The 18,561-nt window shown below is 35.6% G+C and overlaps 2 protein-coding genes across 10 annotated transcripts; both read left to right on the top strand.

The window, feature by feature from the left end:
- On the top strand, window positions 524-3,921 carry LOC18597433 (short-chain dehydrogenase reductase 2a). Of its 9 annotated transcripts, none has more exons than XM_018122459.1 (5): window positions 525-705; window positions 972-1,164; window positions 1,341-1,375; window positions 1,511-2,630; window positions 2,995-3,921. In XM_018122459.1, the coding sequence occupies exons 4-5, from the start codon at window positions 2,545-2,547 to the stop codon at window positions 3,821-3,823; spliced, it is 915 nt and encodes a 304-aa protein (XP_017977948.1). In that variant the 5' UTR covers window positions 525-705; window positions 972-1,164; window positions 1,341-1,375; window positions 1,511-2,544; the 3' UTR covers window positions 3,824-3,921. The 9 variants fall into 9 exon arrangements, with proteins under 9 accessions (XP_007026536.1, XP_017977948.1, XP_017977947.1 ...); XM_018122458.1 differs by having other exon boundaries at window positions 1,508-2,630; XM_018122462.1 differs by lacking the exon at window positions 972-1,164.
- LOC18597431 (short-chain dehydrogenase reductase 2a) lies at window positions 6,847-8,683 on the top strand. The gene is made up of 2 exons (XM_018120542.1): window positions 6,847-7,167; window positions 7,697-8,683. Exons 1-2 carry the CDS (start codon window positions 7,085-7,087, stop codon window positions 8,532-8,534), a joined length of 921 nt encoding a protein of 306 aa, XP_017976031.1. The 5' UTR covers window positions 6,847-7,084; the 3' UTR covers window positions 8,535-8,683.

Raw genomic sequence — 18,561 nt, 5'->3', positions numbered from 1 at the left:
ATATTATCCTTTTCTTGAATTATAATCTTTAGTTTTAGCTGCATATATATACACACAATTTCTCCTCTGATTTACTACTAGTATTTGGTTTTAGTATGAGAAGAGAGTAGGTAGTGTAACTTACATAAAAACTGTTGATTTTACTCAAATGATTCTCTACCAACTCTTGGTATTTGAGTTAAATCTATGAGAAGATATATGATGGATGCAGCCAACTGTGCGACTACCCTTGTCTTAGGTTTTTCAGTATATCTATTGCAACCTGCAATTAGAAAATAAAGGAGTCCTTCCCTCATTTAAATTCTCTGTCGAGAACATGGTTGAGTGGACCATTGCTATCTTTGCAACCTGCAATTAGAAAATAAAGGAGTCCTTCCCTCATTTAATTTCTCTGTCGAGAACATGGTTGAGTGGACCATTACTATCTCGAAAGGATCAGTGTTTTCCTCCAGGAAATCTTGTGGAACTCATAAGGATAGCGTGGCACAGGTTGTACCGTTCGCATTTGGGAACAATGTTGTACACAAACACACTCATTGGCTGCTCATAGTTAGTAAACAGTAATTAATCAGACAGATTTCATGTCCTTTTTACTGAACTTTGATGCTTAGGTTGGAGGGCAGAGGTTTGAATTTACACGCTCCCATCTATCTGCAGAAAGAAAATGCACAACTAGCAACATCTAGAAGCCAGGCATTCATCTTGGTAAGTTCTTAATCCAGTAGTCTGCTTGCTTAGCTCCTTCCTATCCCACCTGATACAGGCATACAGACTTCACATGGCCAAATTGCCTTCCACATCTTCAGGCTAAGATAAAAATTGCAATTTTATATAATTTGCTGCTTTGTAGAAACTTTATCTGGTCCCTGCCCTATTTCAAGATTCCATTCTGATCAGTGTTTCAAACTCTGTTTTTTTTTTTTTTGCTCTTCCCATTTTCTATTAGGATAAACATGAACTGTTGGATGCAGGGGTATGCCATTAGCTAATATCAAATTTGGTTTGGACCAATGGTCTCTTTGATGCCTCTAACCGATGGCTTCCACTATTGATAAAATAATCATCAAAATCACTCCTGATAACAAGCTTAAAATGAAAATTAAAGTCGGTAAGCAGTCTCGGGAACTAATAATGCAGCTTCTTAGTACCTCCAACACAAGACAGGTAACTGGATTAGCCTGTTCTGGTTTGATTTATTTGAGCCTACAATGTTGTTAAACTATTCAGAAAACCCAATGATTCTTCTCTGTAATATGAAATGAAAAACTAAAGAAAGAATAGACTAGACCCCAACATTTCAGGTCTTTTATTCTTATTTCTTTGACCAACTTGATATGCAGGTTCCTTGTTTATTCAGCAAAATCTTTCTCATTCGGTATGGTACGAGAACACATATATTCCTTCTCAAGCTAGCCAGTCTGGCTTACCGTCTCCAGAATATGGGCAGATATATTGTTTACATAACCAATGACCTGTCTGATTTAAGTGCATAAAAAAATGTTTTCAGCAGGCTAATGGAGTCCAAACAAAGAGGAGAAGATTGGCAAGTTGAACCTCAAACACCCCAGATTTGGTCATAAGCTTGAGGCCTCTTCGTTTGTAGTGACAGCCACTTCAAAAAATAATAAAAAACAAGTCCAAGCTGGATCGATGTATCAGTAGCTAGCTAACACTGCATTGTCCTGTTGATGCAAAATTCTTATAACGGGTAGAAGTAAAATAAATTGCAGGTTTATTTGTTTGTCATTTCTGCTTACCAGTACAATAACCAAGAAACAATCAACTGTAGCTTGTTAATGTCTCTTTGCCTAGGCTGAGACTTGCCCCTTTTTAATTACTAGTGCTACTATTTTACATATTTGTGGGTTTGACTTAGATTCAAACGCATTCACCAAATAAAAAGCAGCCGCCATGTTCAACTTGGTTTTAATTTTTGTTAGTAAACTTTTGGTCCTTGATGATCATATGGATTGAAATGTAGAGATTTGACCATATAGCTAGCCATGGTCCCAAACTAGGGAAAGGTTGGAAAAGCTTTTTTTTCCTTTTGGTGAAACCGTGAGTGGAAAACAGGCATTTAAGGGTAGTAATTAGGCAAGTAATGGTAACTGAAGATTCTTAATTCATTTCTTATCAGCAAGCAAAACAGACAAAAGAAATTTTGGTAACTGAAGGTGGAGTAGTACGTTTTTGATAAGGTTTTCCGGGAGTAGTTGAGGAGTAAAATGATGGGTGAAAGGAGGACAGATGGGAGGCATGCAGTATACCATTATACTAACTGATTACCTATTACATGGAAGAAATTAATTTTGTCCTGGACAGGCAAATAAGGTTTAGGAAGTTGCCTTGAAAAGTCTCCTAATAGAGAACAGCTCATCCATGAAATTCCACCACTAACCCTTTCATTCCTCTGCCTATAAATCTCTTCATTTTCTCCTTCCAAACAAGAAACAACAATTTATTCTATTCTCTCTCTCTCTCTCTCACACACACACACAGACAGTTTGTTCTTTACATTTCAGTTCTTGCTTCAGAGTTTAAACCATGCCTGCTCAAGTGATGCCCGAGAAAACCCTTCAAAGCCTCCATGTCTTGGGAAGAGAAAACAATTCTTCTCCTCATCCTAAAAGGTATAGGCGGCTCTTCACATTTCCACATTTCCACATTTCCCTCCTGCACCTGCACTACTTCTCTTTTATTATCAAACACTAGGCACTGAATCCGCAGAAAAGGCTGCAAACATGGAAAACGTATATCATGCGCTTGGCTGTAATAGACAAAATCATAATGCATTCACTTTCATCTGTTTCTGCTTAACCTTTCTTGGGAAGAGAATTCAGGGACAGCGAGCTAGCTAACATGCACATATACCAAAACCTTAAATCATATGTTTGTCCCATTTTTATCAGTTGCACATCACTTGCATTTCTTGTAATATTGGAACACACAAGAGAAATCGATCGACTGAACTTTTGTGTTGTGATTGGAATACAGGTTGGAGGGGAAAATTGCAATTGTGACAGGAGGGGCTAGAGGGATTGGAGAGGCAACAGTGAGGCTTTTTGCTAGACATGGTGCCAAAGTAGTCATTGCAGATTTGGAGGACACGCTTGGAGCTGCGCTTGCTAATTCCTTGTCTCCTTCAGTCACTTTTGTTCATTGCGATGTTAGGCTGGAAGAAGACATTGAAAACTTAATAAATTCAACGATTTCCCGCTATGGGCGGCTCGATATCCTCTTTAACAATGCTGGGGTGCTTGGGAATCAGAAAAAGCACAAGAGCATTGTCGATTTTGACGTCGATGAGTTTGATAACGTCATGCGAGTGAATGTGAGAGGAATGGCACTAGGAATCAAGCATGCGGCACGTGCAATGATTCCCAGGGGTGGTGGGTGCATCATTTCCACAGCTAGTGTGGCTGGAGTCATGGGAGGCCTCGGTCCACATGCTTACACTGCTTCGAAGCACGCCATTGTTGGGTTGACAAAGAACACAGCTTGTGAATTAGGCCGGTATGGGATTAGAGTCAACTGCATTTCTCCATTCGGTGTGGCTACATCCATGCTTGTTAATGCATGGAGAAGCCACGATGATGATGAAGAAGAGGATTCCATCAACTTTGGGATTCCCTGCCAGCAAGAAACGGAGAAGATGGAGGAGTTTGTGAGAGGGCTTGCCAATTTGAAAGGTCCAACTCTCAGGGCTAAAGACATAGCTGAGGCTGCTCTCTATCTTGCTAGTGATGAATCCAAATACGTCAGCGGCCATAATCTTGTTGTGGATGGTGGAGTTACCACCTCAAGGAACTGTGTTGGCTTGTAACAATCTTTTTTTTTTCCTTCTAGATTCCCCTCAAGTGTAAATTTTCAGTTCTATCAATTAAAGTCAGCATAGCATTTGCATGATTGCAAGATTTTCCACTTTTCCATGTGTTTTAGGTGTTGAGACAGAGATGCAGTCGCAATCAGGGGAAAGATTACCGACACAAGAAGCATAGTTTCAATTGGCAAAATGATTTTTCTTCAAGATTCAAAGTTCAAACTCAAAAAGACTCTTACAATTCTAATGTATAGTTTGTTTTCAAGAATAAGATAGGAAAGGTGAACAATCAATAAAGTATGTTAAGTTAGTATCCATCACGAAACCAATTCTATGTCAAGCCTACACCTACATGCATGCTCGGTCAAAAGAGATTGCTTGTGACCTGTCCTTTCTTTTCCTTGTGCGTTTGGTATTGAATCTTGTTGTTTATTAATTTAAAGAAAAAGTTTTCAAAATTCCCTGTTCAAAACTGGACCTTATAATCTTTAATATATAATTAGTTAAAGGGAGCTAGTAGTGCTCTAATTATTCGGAAAATTCTTCCATTGCTATTGTTTTTACATTTTCCGATGGAAACAGGAGACTTGTCATCTATATAGAGTTGACTTATTCCTTTTAACCCTTCAAACTTAAATTTATTCTCTTGGGGGCTATGCTGAGGCTTTTTGTAAGGTAATGTGAAGAAAAGGTTAAAGCCAAAGGGGGACTGCATGCAGCCTCTGCAACAGGATTTATGGGGCGGCCAATTAGAATGGAAAAAGGTTAATTCAATGTGAGGGAGACCTTGATGATGTTTCCATTTTTGGGCCAAAGGGGGGAGACCTTCGTTAGTTTTCCCACTTGTTTTCTATCCACTTTATGCATATGTGTATGCCTTCCTCTTCTTCGTATAGTCTTAAACACCATTTGACTCGAGAATGGAGATGTGATTGCAGCTGAAAGGGACACTGCCCAATGCCTCAATGTCCTATATATAGTTAGAGAGTTTGGAATTATTTCTTTTCAAAAGAAACGAGGATAACGAGATTTATGACATGAAAATGTAATTATCACTTATCACACGTTTTTTTTCTAAATATATAAATTCAAGTTCAATGAAACTTTATATGTAGAAAAACAAATTTATAAAGTTAATTATCATTAATATTCCTCTGATTAATTAACCAGCATGTAAAAGATTTTATCAATGTATTCATACCCTTGTATCAGCCTTCAACCTGTTGCGAATTGAGTCCTCTAAATATTAATGTTTCACCAAGAACAAAAAAAAAAAACTCTCTTCTTTGGAGCTGGCATGCAGTGTAGAGAATCTAGCTATCTTAGCTAGGCTTTGAAGCTGCCAAAGGTACCCTAACCCCAAGCATGAGTTGTAAAATCTCTTTCCTTAATTCCAAAAAGAAGAGGATAATAGTAGTAGATTTAGGAGATACTAACAAATTGTAAAACAATACTCAGATGGGTCAAGGGATAGTTGCTTTTGTTTTCTTCTCTTTTCCTTCCTTTCTCTTTCATCAAAGGGGAATATATAGCCAACGGGTACCACTTCGCACCAATAACAATATGATTAAATGAAAGGGAATTAATAAATTCTAGGCGAATCTTCATACTTCTCATATAGGCTAGGTTGATTGATGAAAATATTATATTGTTTTCGTATGTCTAATGGCAGTGTTTGTTAGCGTAAATTGCATTTTGATATTTTTTAATCATTTAAATTTTGTCAGGAATTTTTGTCCATAATGAACAAAGTTCATTCCAGCAGAACTCTCTCTCTTTTTTTTTTTTTTTTTTTTTTATAATTTTCTAAAGATAGGCAAAGTAAACAAAAACTTGACAATGTGTTGTCACTAAAGCGACATAAGAGATTTCTAGGATTAAGAGCTTTTAATTTGCAAGGCACAAGCACATAAACATAAACATGGAGAGGGAGACATTTCTTTTCTATAAATGGAGAAGATGTAAGGAGGGCATGGGCATCTTGATAGGACCCAGAGAGCAGATCATCCCTGGAATGGTATACCAGTGATAATACTGATGATTGTTTCTTCGACCTAATAATCATCGGACAATATCTTGGGCACTGGAGCATCATGGCACCGTAAACACATATTTTCTTATGGAAGACAGTCTGGCTCGTACATAGACACAATCTCCAAGAATATTTGGGCAGCTACATTTTTTAAATAAACTATGATGACTATTGACTAATTTATATACGTACAAAGAGAGTTGAAGGAGACGTACATGTGATGACTTCGCCATGTGGATGTAAACTCTGAATAATTAAAGAAGGTGGTACGTAGAACGTGATTCACGCCAGGAGAACTGAAGATTTATGGTTATTTTCATTAGAGGGTTTCAAAGTTTTTGTTTTTTTTTTTTGAATTTTTCAAAAACAAATGTTCTAAGGAGATGATGTCGGAACCATGGAACTCTTTCCGTGTTTGGTTTTTATCTTCACCTCGACACAATTCTCGTTTTGAATTGTCCGTAAAGGTGAGATTCATGTGAATGTTATATAATTTTCACGTGATAGCTCAAGATATATATGGAAATTCATGTACTATAACATTGTACTAATAAACAATTGTAAGAAGCCTTTCGAAAACAAAAAAAACAATTGTAAGAAATTGCAACAGATTTATGTATAAATACACTGTGAACCTCACTTAATTGTTGGTTACTAACATATACAACAAAGCCAGGTTAGCAGACAGGATCCGGGTCTAATTTACTACTGTTCATGATCAGCTGCCTTCATTATATTTTTTGCATTATTTTTTTTAGCCATGGTAGATATTTCATCTACAAATTTGGACCATTCTCTGACTGCGCCTGCATTGATAATTTGTGGAGATTCGATCAAATCTCCTTAGCTTATTAATCATTAGTGATAATTAGTGAATAAACTAAATGGATACTTCATCAGTGTTATGTCTTGTCCAGTTTTCCTTGTTGGCCAAAGCTGATATGGGTGTGGAGACTTGAGAACATGCAAGCTGGTACTAGATTTAATGGTGAGACCGACAGATGAGGATCCTTTTGCCAATTTACCAGGTTTAAGCCAAGTTACCTGGAAAGGTCTCTCTCCAATAGAAAACAGCTCACGTATGCACGAAACCCCACCAATTAATATCCTTCCGTTCCTTAACTTGCCTATAAAGCTTTTCATTTACCCATTCTCTGTCTGCAAGCCTCTTCAGCAGCAGCAGCTGGACATTCTCTGCTTCTCTCTCCCTTCGCCCTGCTCTGCTTCCAATCATGCCTGCTCAATTGATGCCTGAGAAAACGCTTCAATGCCTCCATGTCTTGGCTAGGGACAACAATCCTCCCTCCTCTAAAAGGTGTTCATAATTAACTGCTTAAAATTTTTTCGCATTTCCTTGTTAGCTGTTGCTTATGTTCTTGTTTTGTTGTATATAAAACGCTAGGCACTGGCTACTTAATCAGACAAATATGCTTGAAACTTGAATCCTGAGAAACAGATAATCAACACTACGTATTATGGAAACCATGTTTCTTTTCCTAGGATTCACTCACAGCTCTGGCTATAGAGATGCAGTTCCAACCTTTCCGGTTGAAACTTGGGTGAGAAGATCAGCTTTCGATGGCAGCTAATAAAATATTCAGCATCACGCCTTTTTTTTTGTGTGCTTACAGTCTCAATAGTGAGCCACATGCTACAATATAGAAAGTCAGAGTAGTGTCTATATCTCGGATGTTGAAACCTATGCAAAGACCCTAGCTGGTTTTATTGCAAATATTAGTATATACTAATACTTTTCTAGTCTACTGTTTGTTTTATGTAATTTACTGCCCGGAAACACTGCGAAAGCATGGCACTCATCTCAATCTGTTCTTATAATTGTATAGGCTGGAGGGAAAAATTGCAATTGTCACAGGCGGGGCCAGAGGAATTGGGGCGGCAACAGTCAGGCTTTTCGCTAGACATGGTGCAAAGGTAGTCATTGCAGATGTTGAGGACAAGGCTGGAACTGCGCTTGCTGACTCCTTAGATCCTTGGGTTACTTTTGTTCATTGTGATGTTAGCTTGGAAGGAGACATTGAAAACTTAATTGACTCAATTATTTTACGTTATGGACGGATTGATATTCTTTTTAACAATGCCGGGGTGCTCGGAGATCAGAAAAAGCACAAGAGCATTGTTGATTTCGACATCGAAGAGTTTGATCGTGTTATGCGGGTGAACGTGAGAGGGGTGGCGCTAGGAATGAAGCATGCGGCGAGAGTGATGATTCCCAGAGGAGGTGGGTGCATTATTTCGACGGCTAGCGTAGCCGGAGTCATGGGAGGGCTCGGTCCGCATGCGTACACAGCTTCGAAGCACGCCATTGTCGGGCTCACAAAGAACACAGCTTGTGAGCTAGGCCGGTATGGGATCAGAGTTAACTGCATTTCTCCATTTGGGGTGGCTACGTCCATGCTTGTTAATGCATGGAGGAGCAGTGCTGCCAGTGATGACGAAGAGGAAGGGGAACGCATGAATTGGGGGAGTCCATTTGAGCAGGAAGTGGAGAAGATGGAGGAGTTTGTGAGAGGGCTCGCCAGTCTGAAAGGTCCAACTCTGAGGGCGAAAGACATAGCAGAGGCTGCTCTATACCTTGCTAGTGATGAATCCAAGTATGTGAGTGGTCATAACCTTGTTGTGGATGGAGGGGTTACCACATCAAGAAATTGCGTTGGCCTGTAATAACAATAGATTCACCATCCTATTGTATTATTTTCAGTTTTCAGCTCATTTGCAGCTTATTAGCATGTTCATATCAATTCGTCTGTCTGTTCTTGAAAATTTTCAAGTGAACAAAATCAATTGATGTGAAAAGAAATCACGTTAGATAATCGTTGCCTTTTAATGATTAAGTGATCTAAATATTAATTTTTACAACTATCGGTAATGAAAATTTGATTTTTGCTAAAAATTAAATGATTAAATAAATATTTTATTCTGCTTTTTAAATATTTAAATAATTTATTCATTAAAATCTTTCGAAGATGACGTAACTGAGAAGTGACTACTAAAAAAGGCTAATCGTCATGAAAAGGGCAATCCCTATTTGAAGTTTAAACTCTGGGCAAGCAAAGCAAAGCAAACCTAACCTAACCCAGGCACGAAATCGAAAGTCTATCTTCTGATACATATACATGTCAAAAGAGGTTGCTTATGTATTATGTATGATTGATTCATATAGTTCTAAGGATGGCGACCTTTCCCATTTCGAATGGGGCCTTTTTGGTTGTGCGTTTGGTACAAGTCAATCATAATTTCTTATTGTTCTTCATGGAATGCAAGGAAGAGTATTCTTATTATTATTATTATATATGTAATAATCATCCCCATGACTATTTTAGTCTGAATTTCTTAAAAAAATAAATTTTACAAAGAAAATAAAAGAAAAGAAGAATAAGGCAGCTAGAATTATACTAGCTTATTGTCTTATTTCTTATTCCAAATGAAGAGGAGCATTGGAGGAATACAAAGGAGATTGGTGTTGGATAGCTGTCCTATTCTTGAATTCCTGGTGGAGAATTGCAATTGAAAAATGGGATCGAAGGGCTGTAGACTTGACCAATGTTTGTCTACAAATACAAAATCAAATCAAAGGCACATGGAAAAGGTTAAAGACTAAAGAGAGAGTCGTGCAAGACAGGGAAACTCAAGGCAAAGAGGCTTGCGGTTCTTTTAACTTGACAATTTATAAAAGATTCGTTTGGCAACCGAAGCAGCCCAATTTTCATAGGTGGTAGATTCTTAATTGAGTTGAACATTACTATATTAATTCTTCTCCCACAAACATGGTTGTTCACATTTGAAGTGACACAGATCTTTGGGTTCCTTCTGTTTTTATGTGGAAAATACGTCTGTAACTTTGCAATTAGTCAAATGCCCCACGTATGAATTCTTTGCAGTTTCTTAGATTAGACTCTGTATGTGAACAAATTGCTCTTCGAAATAGGTCAGCTGATAGGGAAAAAGAATAAAAAAAAAATCCTCAACGAATTATTATTATTATTATAAAGCATTAATCTTACATTGAACAAGATTATCATGAATTGTTATTTGGTACATTATCTTTTTCAAGGCCAATTTGTGACTCAGGCTTTGATAGTTGATCCAAGTCCACACGAGAGATACATGCAACATATTATATTAATTTATTTGCTAATTGTACCTCTAGAAATGCTAGAAGAGCTCCTTTTTCAATTAAAAAGTTGGCTCACGTGCAATCCCATCGCATAGAATTTAGATTTATGAAAAGATCGTCAATGCTGACGAAGAAGTGTCTTTACAGCTAATAATTATAATTGTTAGAAAGGGATAATTATGTTTGTTTGAAACAAACAATCATGCTTTTTGAAAATAAACAACCATGTCTGTTGAAAAATCAATAGTTATGATTGTTGAACATAGATAATTGTGTCTATTTAGAATAGATAAAATTGTGTTTGTTGGAAATAGTTACCTATAATTATAAATACTCTCCTTTAGTTCAAAAGAACATGTGAAAACAACATACAACAATTTCTCATTCTTTTGTTAATATTCTTCAGATTTTTCTACATCATTTTGTGTTGGTGTTTATGGGGTTTTTGATACGGTAGTCAAAAATAGGTAAAATTGGCTTCAAGGCGAGCCTTCCAAATAGATATCTATCTTTAAGATTTATTTCGCCCCTACCACTTGATATGCAAAGGGGAATAACGCAAATAGTCTCAAGAATATAATAAAACCAACGTCTAACTTTTGTATTGTACTTACGAAGAAGACTGCTATATACACACACGAGAGTTTGCAAAGTTGTTTGGCCTTACAATCAACTTTATGCTGCAAGTAGATGATAAGGAATTCGGAATATCTTCAAGATGGTGGGAACTCTACTGTTTATGTTTATAATAAAACATAACACTTTCTTGCTCTTGCTCTGTACACTTTTGGTATCTTTGGTATGTTTTGGTGTTGGTGTTTTGTGTCTAAAATGGTTGGCACCAAGCCCTTTATATAGGCTTCCAAGTGTCTCTTCTTTAAAGACACAACCTCTTCATAAAGACACCTCTTTGTTTAGAAAGTATCTTTATGATTTTTGTCCAACACAACTTTTAGATATAGTTATTGTTTCAATAATCATCTTCTGAATAGATAACTATTCATCCCACAAGTTATAACCTTTAAGTTAAATCTTGAAATAATAACTATTCACTTTAACTTTTGAGCAATGATGTCTTTTCAATCATGTCTCTTAACGTTTAGATATGAACTTCCAAGAGACATAACCATTCACATGAAAACATGTTTATATCTAATAGACACATTATATCACTTTTCGTAGCATAACTTTTGAGCTAATGATAGCTCTTTCATCATGTGAAATATCATTTAATTTTGAAAATACACCAACATTTTGTGGTAAAATTTTTTTATAAAAGTTTGATAATCTTAACATATAATAGTGGATTGATTTTGTTAATGCAAAATGCAAGATTTTCTTGTGATAGTGAAACAACTCTAGCAAAAGCATATAGTCGAGTGTAAAATGGAAAGTCTAGACGTATTTGATTGACATATAGTTATATCCGACAATTAATTTTTAATTAAGTAATTGTTATAACTTTTGTAAGTTCTAGTGAAAACTTAATGAATCCATCAATAAAAAGTCTTATAAGAGATCTTGTAAATAAGACCTTAAAGGGAATGAAGGTCAAACTCATAAATTAAAAGCCACTCATGATGGAATCTGGACTCAATGTCTTGTATAACGGTAAGTCTTGGATTCAATGAGACAAAGTACACCATTTGTCTGTAGTTGTTAGCACTATAATATGATAAATATATATATATATATATATATATATATATATATNGCTTGGACAAGTGTAGACACTATATAAAAATCATAATAAAATTAAAAAAATATATAAACAAAATGAATAAAAAAATAAATAATAGAGAAAAAAAAAGAGTACTGGCAGAGCGCGGGCGCCCCTGCCAGTACCACCACTACAGTGCCAGACGCAAAAAACTCACGTCTGGCAGAGTAGTGGAGCGTGCCCCTCCAGAGGCCAAGAACTGGGTATAAAGGGGAGGGGGCACTGTAACAATCGGGAGCCACAACCTGCAAGCCAAAAAAAAAACAAGCAAAATAAAAAAAATATCCTAGTCTTTAACAGCCACAACAATCCACAAAAAAACCAAGAAAAATACATAAAAAAAGATACAAAAAAATCAAAAAAAAATGTGAAATGAGAGGAAGGGAAAGCCGATCGGCAGAGAGGGAGAGTGAAAAGGGATCCTATTGTTGCCGGCCAAAGGAGGGAGAGATTGAGAGAGTTTTGGTGCTTGGGTCATCGCAACAAGGAAAGAGAGAGAGCGTAGTGACGAGGGAGGAGACTAATCGGCACTGGGCGGTGAAGGGAGAGCTGGGTTTTAAGACACCGGCGATGTGAGGAGTAAAGCCTGATTCAGGCAACGCCAAAAAGAAAGAAATCTAGTTGTGGGTGGCCGGCAGCTGGAAAGTCAAGAGGGAAGAGAAAGAGCTGCCGACGCAGGGAAGAGAAGGAGTTGTCGGAGTAGGGAAGAGAGGACAGAGGCTGGCCGGCGATTTGTTTAGAGAGAAGTTAGAGAGTTTGGCTGGTAGAGAGAGAAAATGATGAAGAAAAATGAAATAAGAAAGGAAAAAAGGGGTTTTATAGCTAGGCTTGGAGAGCTCAAAACTACGCTGTTTTGAAGCTCACAAACAAATCCTCTTTAACCTCCCTAAACGGCGCCGTTTTGCTGGTGGAGCGTTGGAGCCAATCAGGTCGATAGTTTGGGTCCACTTGACCCACAAAGGTAAATCTTTTTATTTTTTCTCAAATTTGTTGGGTGATTTAGGTTGATTTATTATATTGGGTCTTAGGATTGATGTTTAAATAGGTATGATCTAGATTAAATAGTTTTAACTTGATATTCTAAACTACATAAATATTAAAATAAAGTATCAATGGAAAAATATAATATATATAATATATATGTGTGTGTGTGTGTGTACACATAGTAATAAAAATGTTTAAAAATGAAAAGAATATTTGAACTTAAGTAAATGAAGTATATATGCAAAACAAAAGTAGATTGCTAAATAAAATATATTTATAGTGTTATATTTAGAAAACAAATATAACAAGAATAAAAATAATAAAGCAACAATAATACATAAATGAATGAAATAAATGATTGGCTAAAAAAATATATATAGGTTAAACAAGAATTAGAAACTAATAGATTAAATATTGAAATAATTATAATAAAATAAGTATGAGAATCAATATTAGAAAGTTAACTCTTTAAAATAAAATAAAATGATATATCATTATAAGAATAATATACCGATGATGGGATGGTTGGTCGGGACACGAGAAGTAGCAATCTCGGGCCCACATTCCCTAGGTACGGAATCCGAATCAAGGCTCCACCAGTACGATGGGAGGGCCTCGATTTCAAAATCCGAAAATTTTTAATAAATAAAAAATTTGATTATACAAAAGTTATTCAATAAAAATAATAAATAAATAACAGTAGAATAAAAAAAGGATAAAAATAATTCAAATATATAATAAAATAATAAATTTGTAAAAATGCAATATATATGACATTAAATAAATAGACAAACAAATAAAAAACCCAAAACAATAAGAAATTTAAAATTGAGTATTAAATATCTAATGGTATAAATTATAGATTAATGAAATGTTATGCAAAAGAAAAATAAAATTTTGTTCACTAAAATAACATGGAATTATAAACAATTTATCTAATTATAAAAGGAAAATAAGAGAAACTTAGAATAAATAATAAAATATAGGAGAATAAAAAAATAAAAAAATATGATAATATGAAATAAAATGAAAATAATAATTAAATAATAAAAAATGACAAAAAAAATAAAATAGATAATTGCATTAGCATAGCATATATATATGTCGCATCATGCATAACATTACATATAAATATTTTTGTTTTCGAGTTTAAGCCCCGATGATAGGATCTTCCGAAGATCTTGCGAAGACGGGTATTTTTCGAAAAGTTTCCTAAGTGAAAAGATATCTTCGGGTCTCACCAGTATGATGGGAAGGCTCAAGAAACATATTTAATAAAAGACTTTTGCCCGGATTAGGTTCATCATGCACGAAAATATTATTTTAAAAGAAAACGTACGATGACCCCGATGACGGGATTTATTCGTCGAATTTGGGAAGGCGAATTTCTCGAATAATTTTTTAGGTGAGAGAATACCCCAGATCCCACCAATATGATGGACGGATCCGGGAGAATATCCTCGATAAAAGGTTATTCGTCTGACATATTTTTATCCCACGTCATGCATTTCATCTTGCCACACATTTGCATTCCATTTTAGGTTAAATAAGATATAAAATAAGAGAATAATAACTACGAAAATATAGTGAACTTAAAAATTAAAGTCTAATAGGATAATCTAAGAATGGTATCGTTCATGAAACGGACGTCCCGGGGGTGCTAATCCTTCTTCGGGTGTAACCATACTCCCGAGCCTAGATCTAGAAACTCGTAGACTAGTTGAAGGTTCTTTTCGGTGGACTTAAAATTAATTTAAGGTTTCATCGATTAGAATCGAGTCAATAGGTAACCAATCGCTCCTAATAAAAAAGATTGGTGGCGACTCCTAATTTTTTTTTTCTAATTTTAGAGTGTTTTCACCTCACGTCTGGCGATCGAGTTCCCGGACCTGCACGTTACGACACCCATAATATAAATTTGTTAGAATGCTTTAGTAACGAAGATATTTTTTACGAGATCTACCTAGGTGAGTATGAAGTGTGGCTGCTCTTAAGAGTTCAAGACCTTAATTCTAATAGCATTCATGAAATAGATGTTGGCACATAGCTATAGAAGTGTCATCGAAAATTGTGCATTCATTAGTGTTGAAATCATTAACCAAATGAAATAGCTGATTCAAAAAATACTCTATAATATAATTTCCATTAACTTTAACATGTTTTCACTAATTTAAGGTTCAAAGAAAAAACACCTTCATTTATTCTAATCGATTACCATAATTATTGAAAATTTGAATTATTTTAAAAATGGTTGGAGATTGTTGGACATTTTCAATAATAATAAATGTGAGACACATTCTCATATTAAAAAAAAATAAAAGAAAGAAAGATTTCTTTGAATAAAGAGATGAATAAATTCATAGTAATTGGATTAAGGTGGGTTAAAGTGCAAAATGGACAGAGCTTTTCAAGCTTAATAATATTATAATTGACACTTGGTGTACTTAGACACTAATTAAATATAACCAATAATTATGATTATAATTAAATATAACGAGTAATTATGATTGCTAGAAATAACATCCAATAATTGTGATTGTAATTAAATATAGCGAACAATTAATGTTTACTCAACGATATATAGGTTGTCGTTTTATGTGTTTAGTTTGAGGAGCAAACGACTACTTGTAATGTCGTTTTGTTCAGAGTTTGTTATTTCCTCTAAACGCTTCATTAGAGTGTCATTTTTACCTTTACTTTGTTTTGGGCCAACGGTCTTCTTCCTTTGCTCTGTCATAGCCGTTATTGCACAGAAAACAATGTCTCATTTTCTGTGCTTTGATCCTATTTTGTTGGCATAATTTCCCTATGCTACATCTATGGAGGAAACCTTGATGTAAATTCTCTAAATTTGTAACCGTTGTTGATTTAGTTCCTTTGATTAATACAAAAATGCTCTGTTCTTCTTCACCATTTCTTATTTAGCTATTCTCAAAAATATTACTATGTTCTTGACTATTCTTTCATGGTATCAAAGCATTCATCTTAAGGGACCTATAAAACGTCTGCTTTGTGTTCTAGTTTCCTGGAATCATAATGGCAACAGTAGGATTTAGTGTAGCTACACCCTCTGTGTTCACTAGAGTTAATTATCTGTTTTAGGCAGTGACAATGAAGTCATATCTTTAGGCTTTCTACTTATGGGAAGTGGTGGAGATTAGTGAACTGCAGGTACAGATGTACACTAATCCAACCATTGTGCAGATCAAGCAACATTCAAAGGAGGTTGCTTACAATCAGCTATGTTAGAAGCTATCTTTGGGAAAATCATGAATCTGGAATATCCCAAACAAGTATAGGATAGTCTTGAAGAAGACTATCAAGGAAGAGATCGAACCAAGGTGATGTAGATTTTGAATCTGTCTAGATAATTTGAGCTGATGAAGATGAAGGAGGAAGAAAGCATTCAAGAGTATACAGATAAGTTGTTAAAGATGGTCAATCAGCTCAAAATGCTAGGGCATGAGGTTACTGATCAAAAGATTGTCAACAAAATCCTGGTGAGTATTTTAGATAATTTTGAATCAAAGGTTACTTCACTAGAAGATTATAAAGATCTGACAAGAATCTTAGTGAAGGAATTGATTTCTACCTTGTTGGCTTTTGAGTAGAGAAAGGTTCTTAAGCATGATAACCTTGTAGAAAATGCCTTAGTTGTTAAGACTAAGGGCTTGAAGGTGAAAGCTGATGGTTCAAAGAAAATCAGCACGAAGGGTTCCACATCCGGTACTAGAAAATAAGGAAAAATCCAAGACAAATGCCCTCCATGTACTCACTGTAAAAGACAAACCACACTCCAAAATATTGTTGGTTCAGGCTTAATGTGAAGTGTCGAGCTTGCAACCAACTTGGACTTGTGGAGAAAGTGTGCAAAGCCAAGAAGTAGAAAGTTGAAGGCAAGGCTGTAGTAGCAGAAGAAACTAGTAAGTTAGAGAAAGCACTACTTATGGCTAAAACTGATGATGGTTCGATAGATAAATCTACTTGGCTCATAAATAGTGGCTATTCAAACCACTTAACAAGCAATGTAAATTTGTTCACTAAGCTAAATAGAGAATTTGAGGCTCGTGTGAAAATTGGAAATGGCCTATTTATGAAGATACTTGGAATAGGCACAGTATGAGTTGAAACGATATCCAAGACAAAGTACATTCATGAAGTTCATTATATACCTAAAGCTGATCAAAACTTACTTAATGTAAGGCAGTTGGATGATCATGGTTCTGCATTGTTGTTTACAGATAAGAAGTGTATTGTATTTGATTCTTCAAGAGTTAAGCTAATGACTATGAAAATGAAGAACAAATGCTACCCAAAGAACTTGGTTGAAACTGACCATTAGGCTTTTCTCAGTGAGTATGATACTTCAGAGTTGTGGCATAAAAGAGTTGGACATGTGAACTATGCTTCACTGTCTACAATGGCTTCAAAAGAGTTGGTGTTGGGGCTACCGGGTATTGTGAAATCTGATAAGTTGTGCCAAACTTGTCAATTGGGAAAGTAGACCAGAAAACCATTTCCTAAGGAGAGTGAATGGAGGGCCACACAGAAGTTGGAGTTGATACACATTGATTTAAGTGGTCTTATGTAGAAGCCTTCATTAAGTGGCAGCAGGTATTATATTTTATTCATTGGTGAATTTTCACACTACTGCTGGATTTATTTCTTGAAGTATAAGTCATAAGCATTGAAGAAGTTTGTCAAGAATAAAGCTCAGGTTGAAAATTATACTAGTTTGAGCATTAAGACTCTGAGAATAGATAATGGAACTGAATATACAGCGAGTGAATTTGAAAGTTTCCCAGCTACATTTGGGATACATCATCAGTTGGCAGTTTCCTACAGTCCCTAGCAGAATGGTAAATCTGAAAAGAAGAACATGACAATTGAAGACATGGCAAAATGCTTATTATTTCAGACTCATTTACCAAAGAAATTCTAGGCTGAGGTAGTGAACACTGCAAACTACATTTAAAACAGAATTCTCACAAAGGCATTGACAAACAGAACACCATTTGAGATCTGGTATGATCACAAACCTTCTATTTCTCATTTCAAGGTTTTTGGATGTATCTATTATGTTAAGATTCCAAAAGTGAAGAGAACTAAGTTTGATTCAAAGGCTATACTTGCTCTACATATTGGCCATAATGAACAGTCAAAAGGTTATAGGCTGTATGCTTTGGAATCAAACAAAGTAATTGTTAGTAGAGATGTGAGTTTCAACGAAAATTAGAACTAAAATTGGGAGAAGAAGTCTACTGAGAGTTTATGCACTACACTAGTAATTAATGATGATTCACTGCCATTTGACAGTGATTCTGATATTTAAGATGAAAGCAAAGTTGTGAGAGGTACTAGGACCTTAGTAGATATCTATAATAGATGCAACTTAGCCTTAATTGATCCTATTTGTTATGTAGAAGTTGTGGTTGATGAAAAGTGGAAAAAGGTTATGGATTCAAAGATAACAATGATAAAGAAGAATGGCACTTGGTTGTTGGTTGACAGACCTGCAGATCAGAATATAATAGGAGTAAAGAGGGTGTTTAGGACTAAATTAAACCCTGATAGTTCTATAAACAAGTATAAAGCTAGACTGGTGGTCAAAAGGTATGCACAAGTTTATGGAGTTGACTATTTAGAAACTTTGCTCTAGTAGCAAGACATGACACCATTAGGATGTTGGCAGCTTTATCAGCAAGAGAAGGGTGAAAGATTTACCATTTAGATGTGAAATTAGCTTTCCTAAATGGTTATTTAGCAAAATATATCTTTGCGGAACAACCTGAAGGTTATGAAGAACGAGGGTCTGAAAACATGGTTTGCAAACTAGTCAAGGCACTATATGGCCTTAAACAGGCGCCTAG

This window comes from Theobroma cacao, chromosome 5 (assembly GCF_000208745.1).
Source record: "Theobroma cacao cultivar B97-61/B2 chromosome 5, Criollo_cocoa_genome_V2, whole genome shotgun sequence".
Classification (NCBI taxonomy): Eukaryota; Viridiplantae; Streptophyta; class Magnoliopsida; order Malvales; family Malvaceae; genus Theobroma; species Theobroma cacao.
Note: the sequence above shows the minus strand (reverse complement) of the source record. Positions and strands in the feature narration are given on the sequence as shown.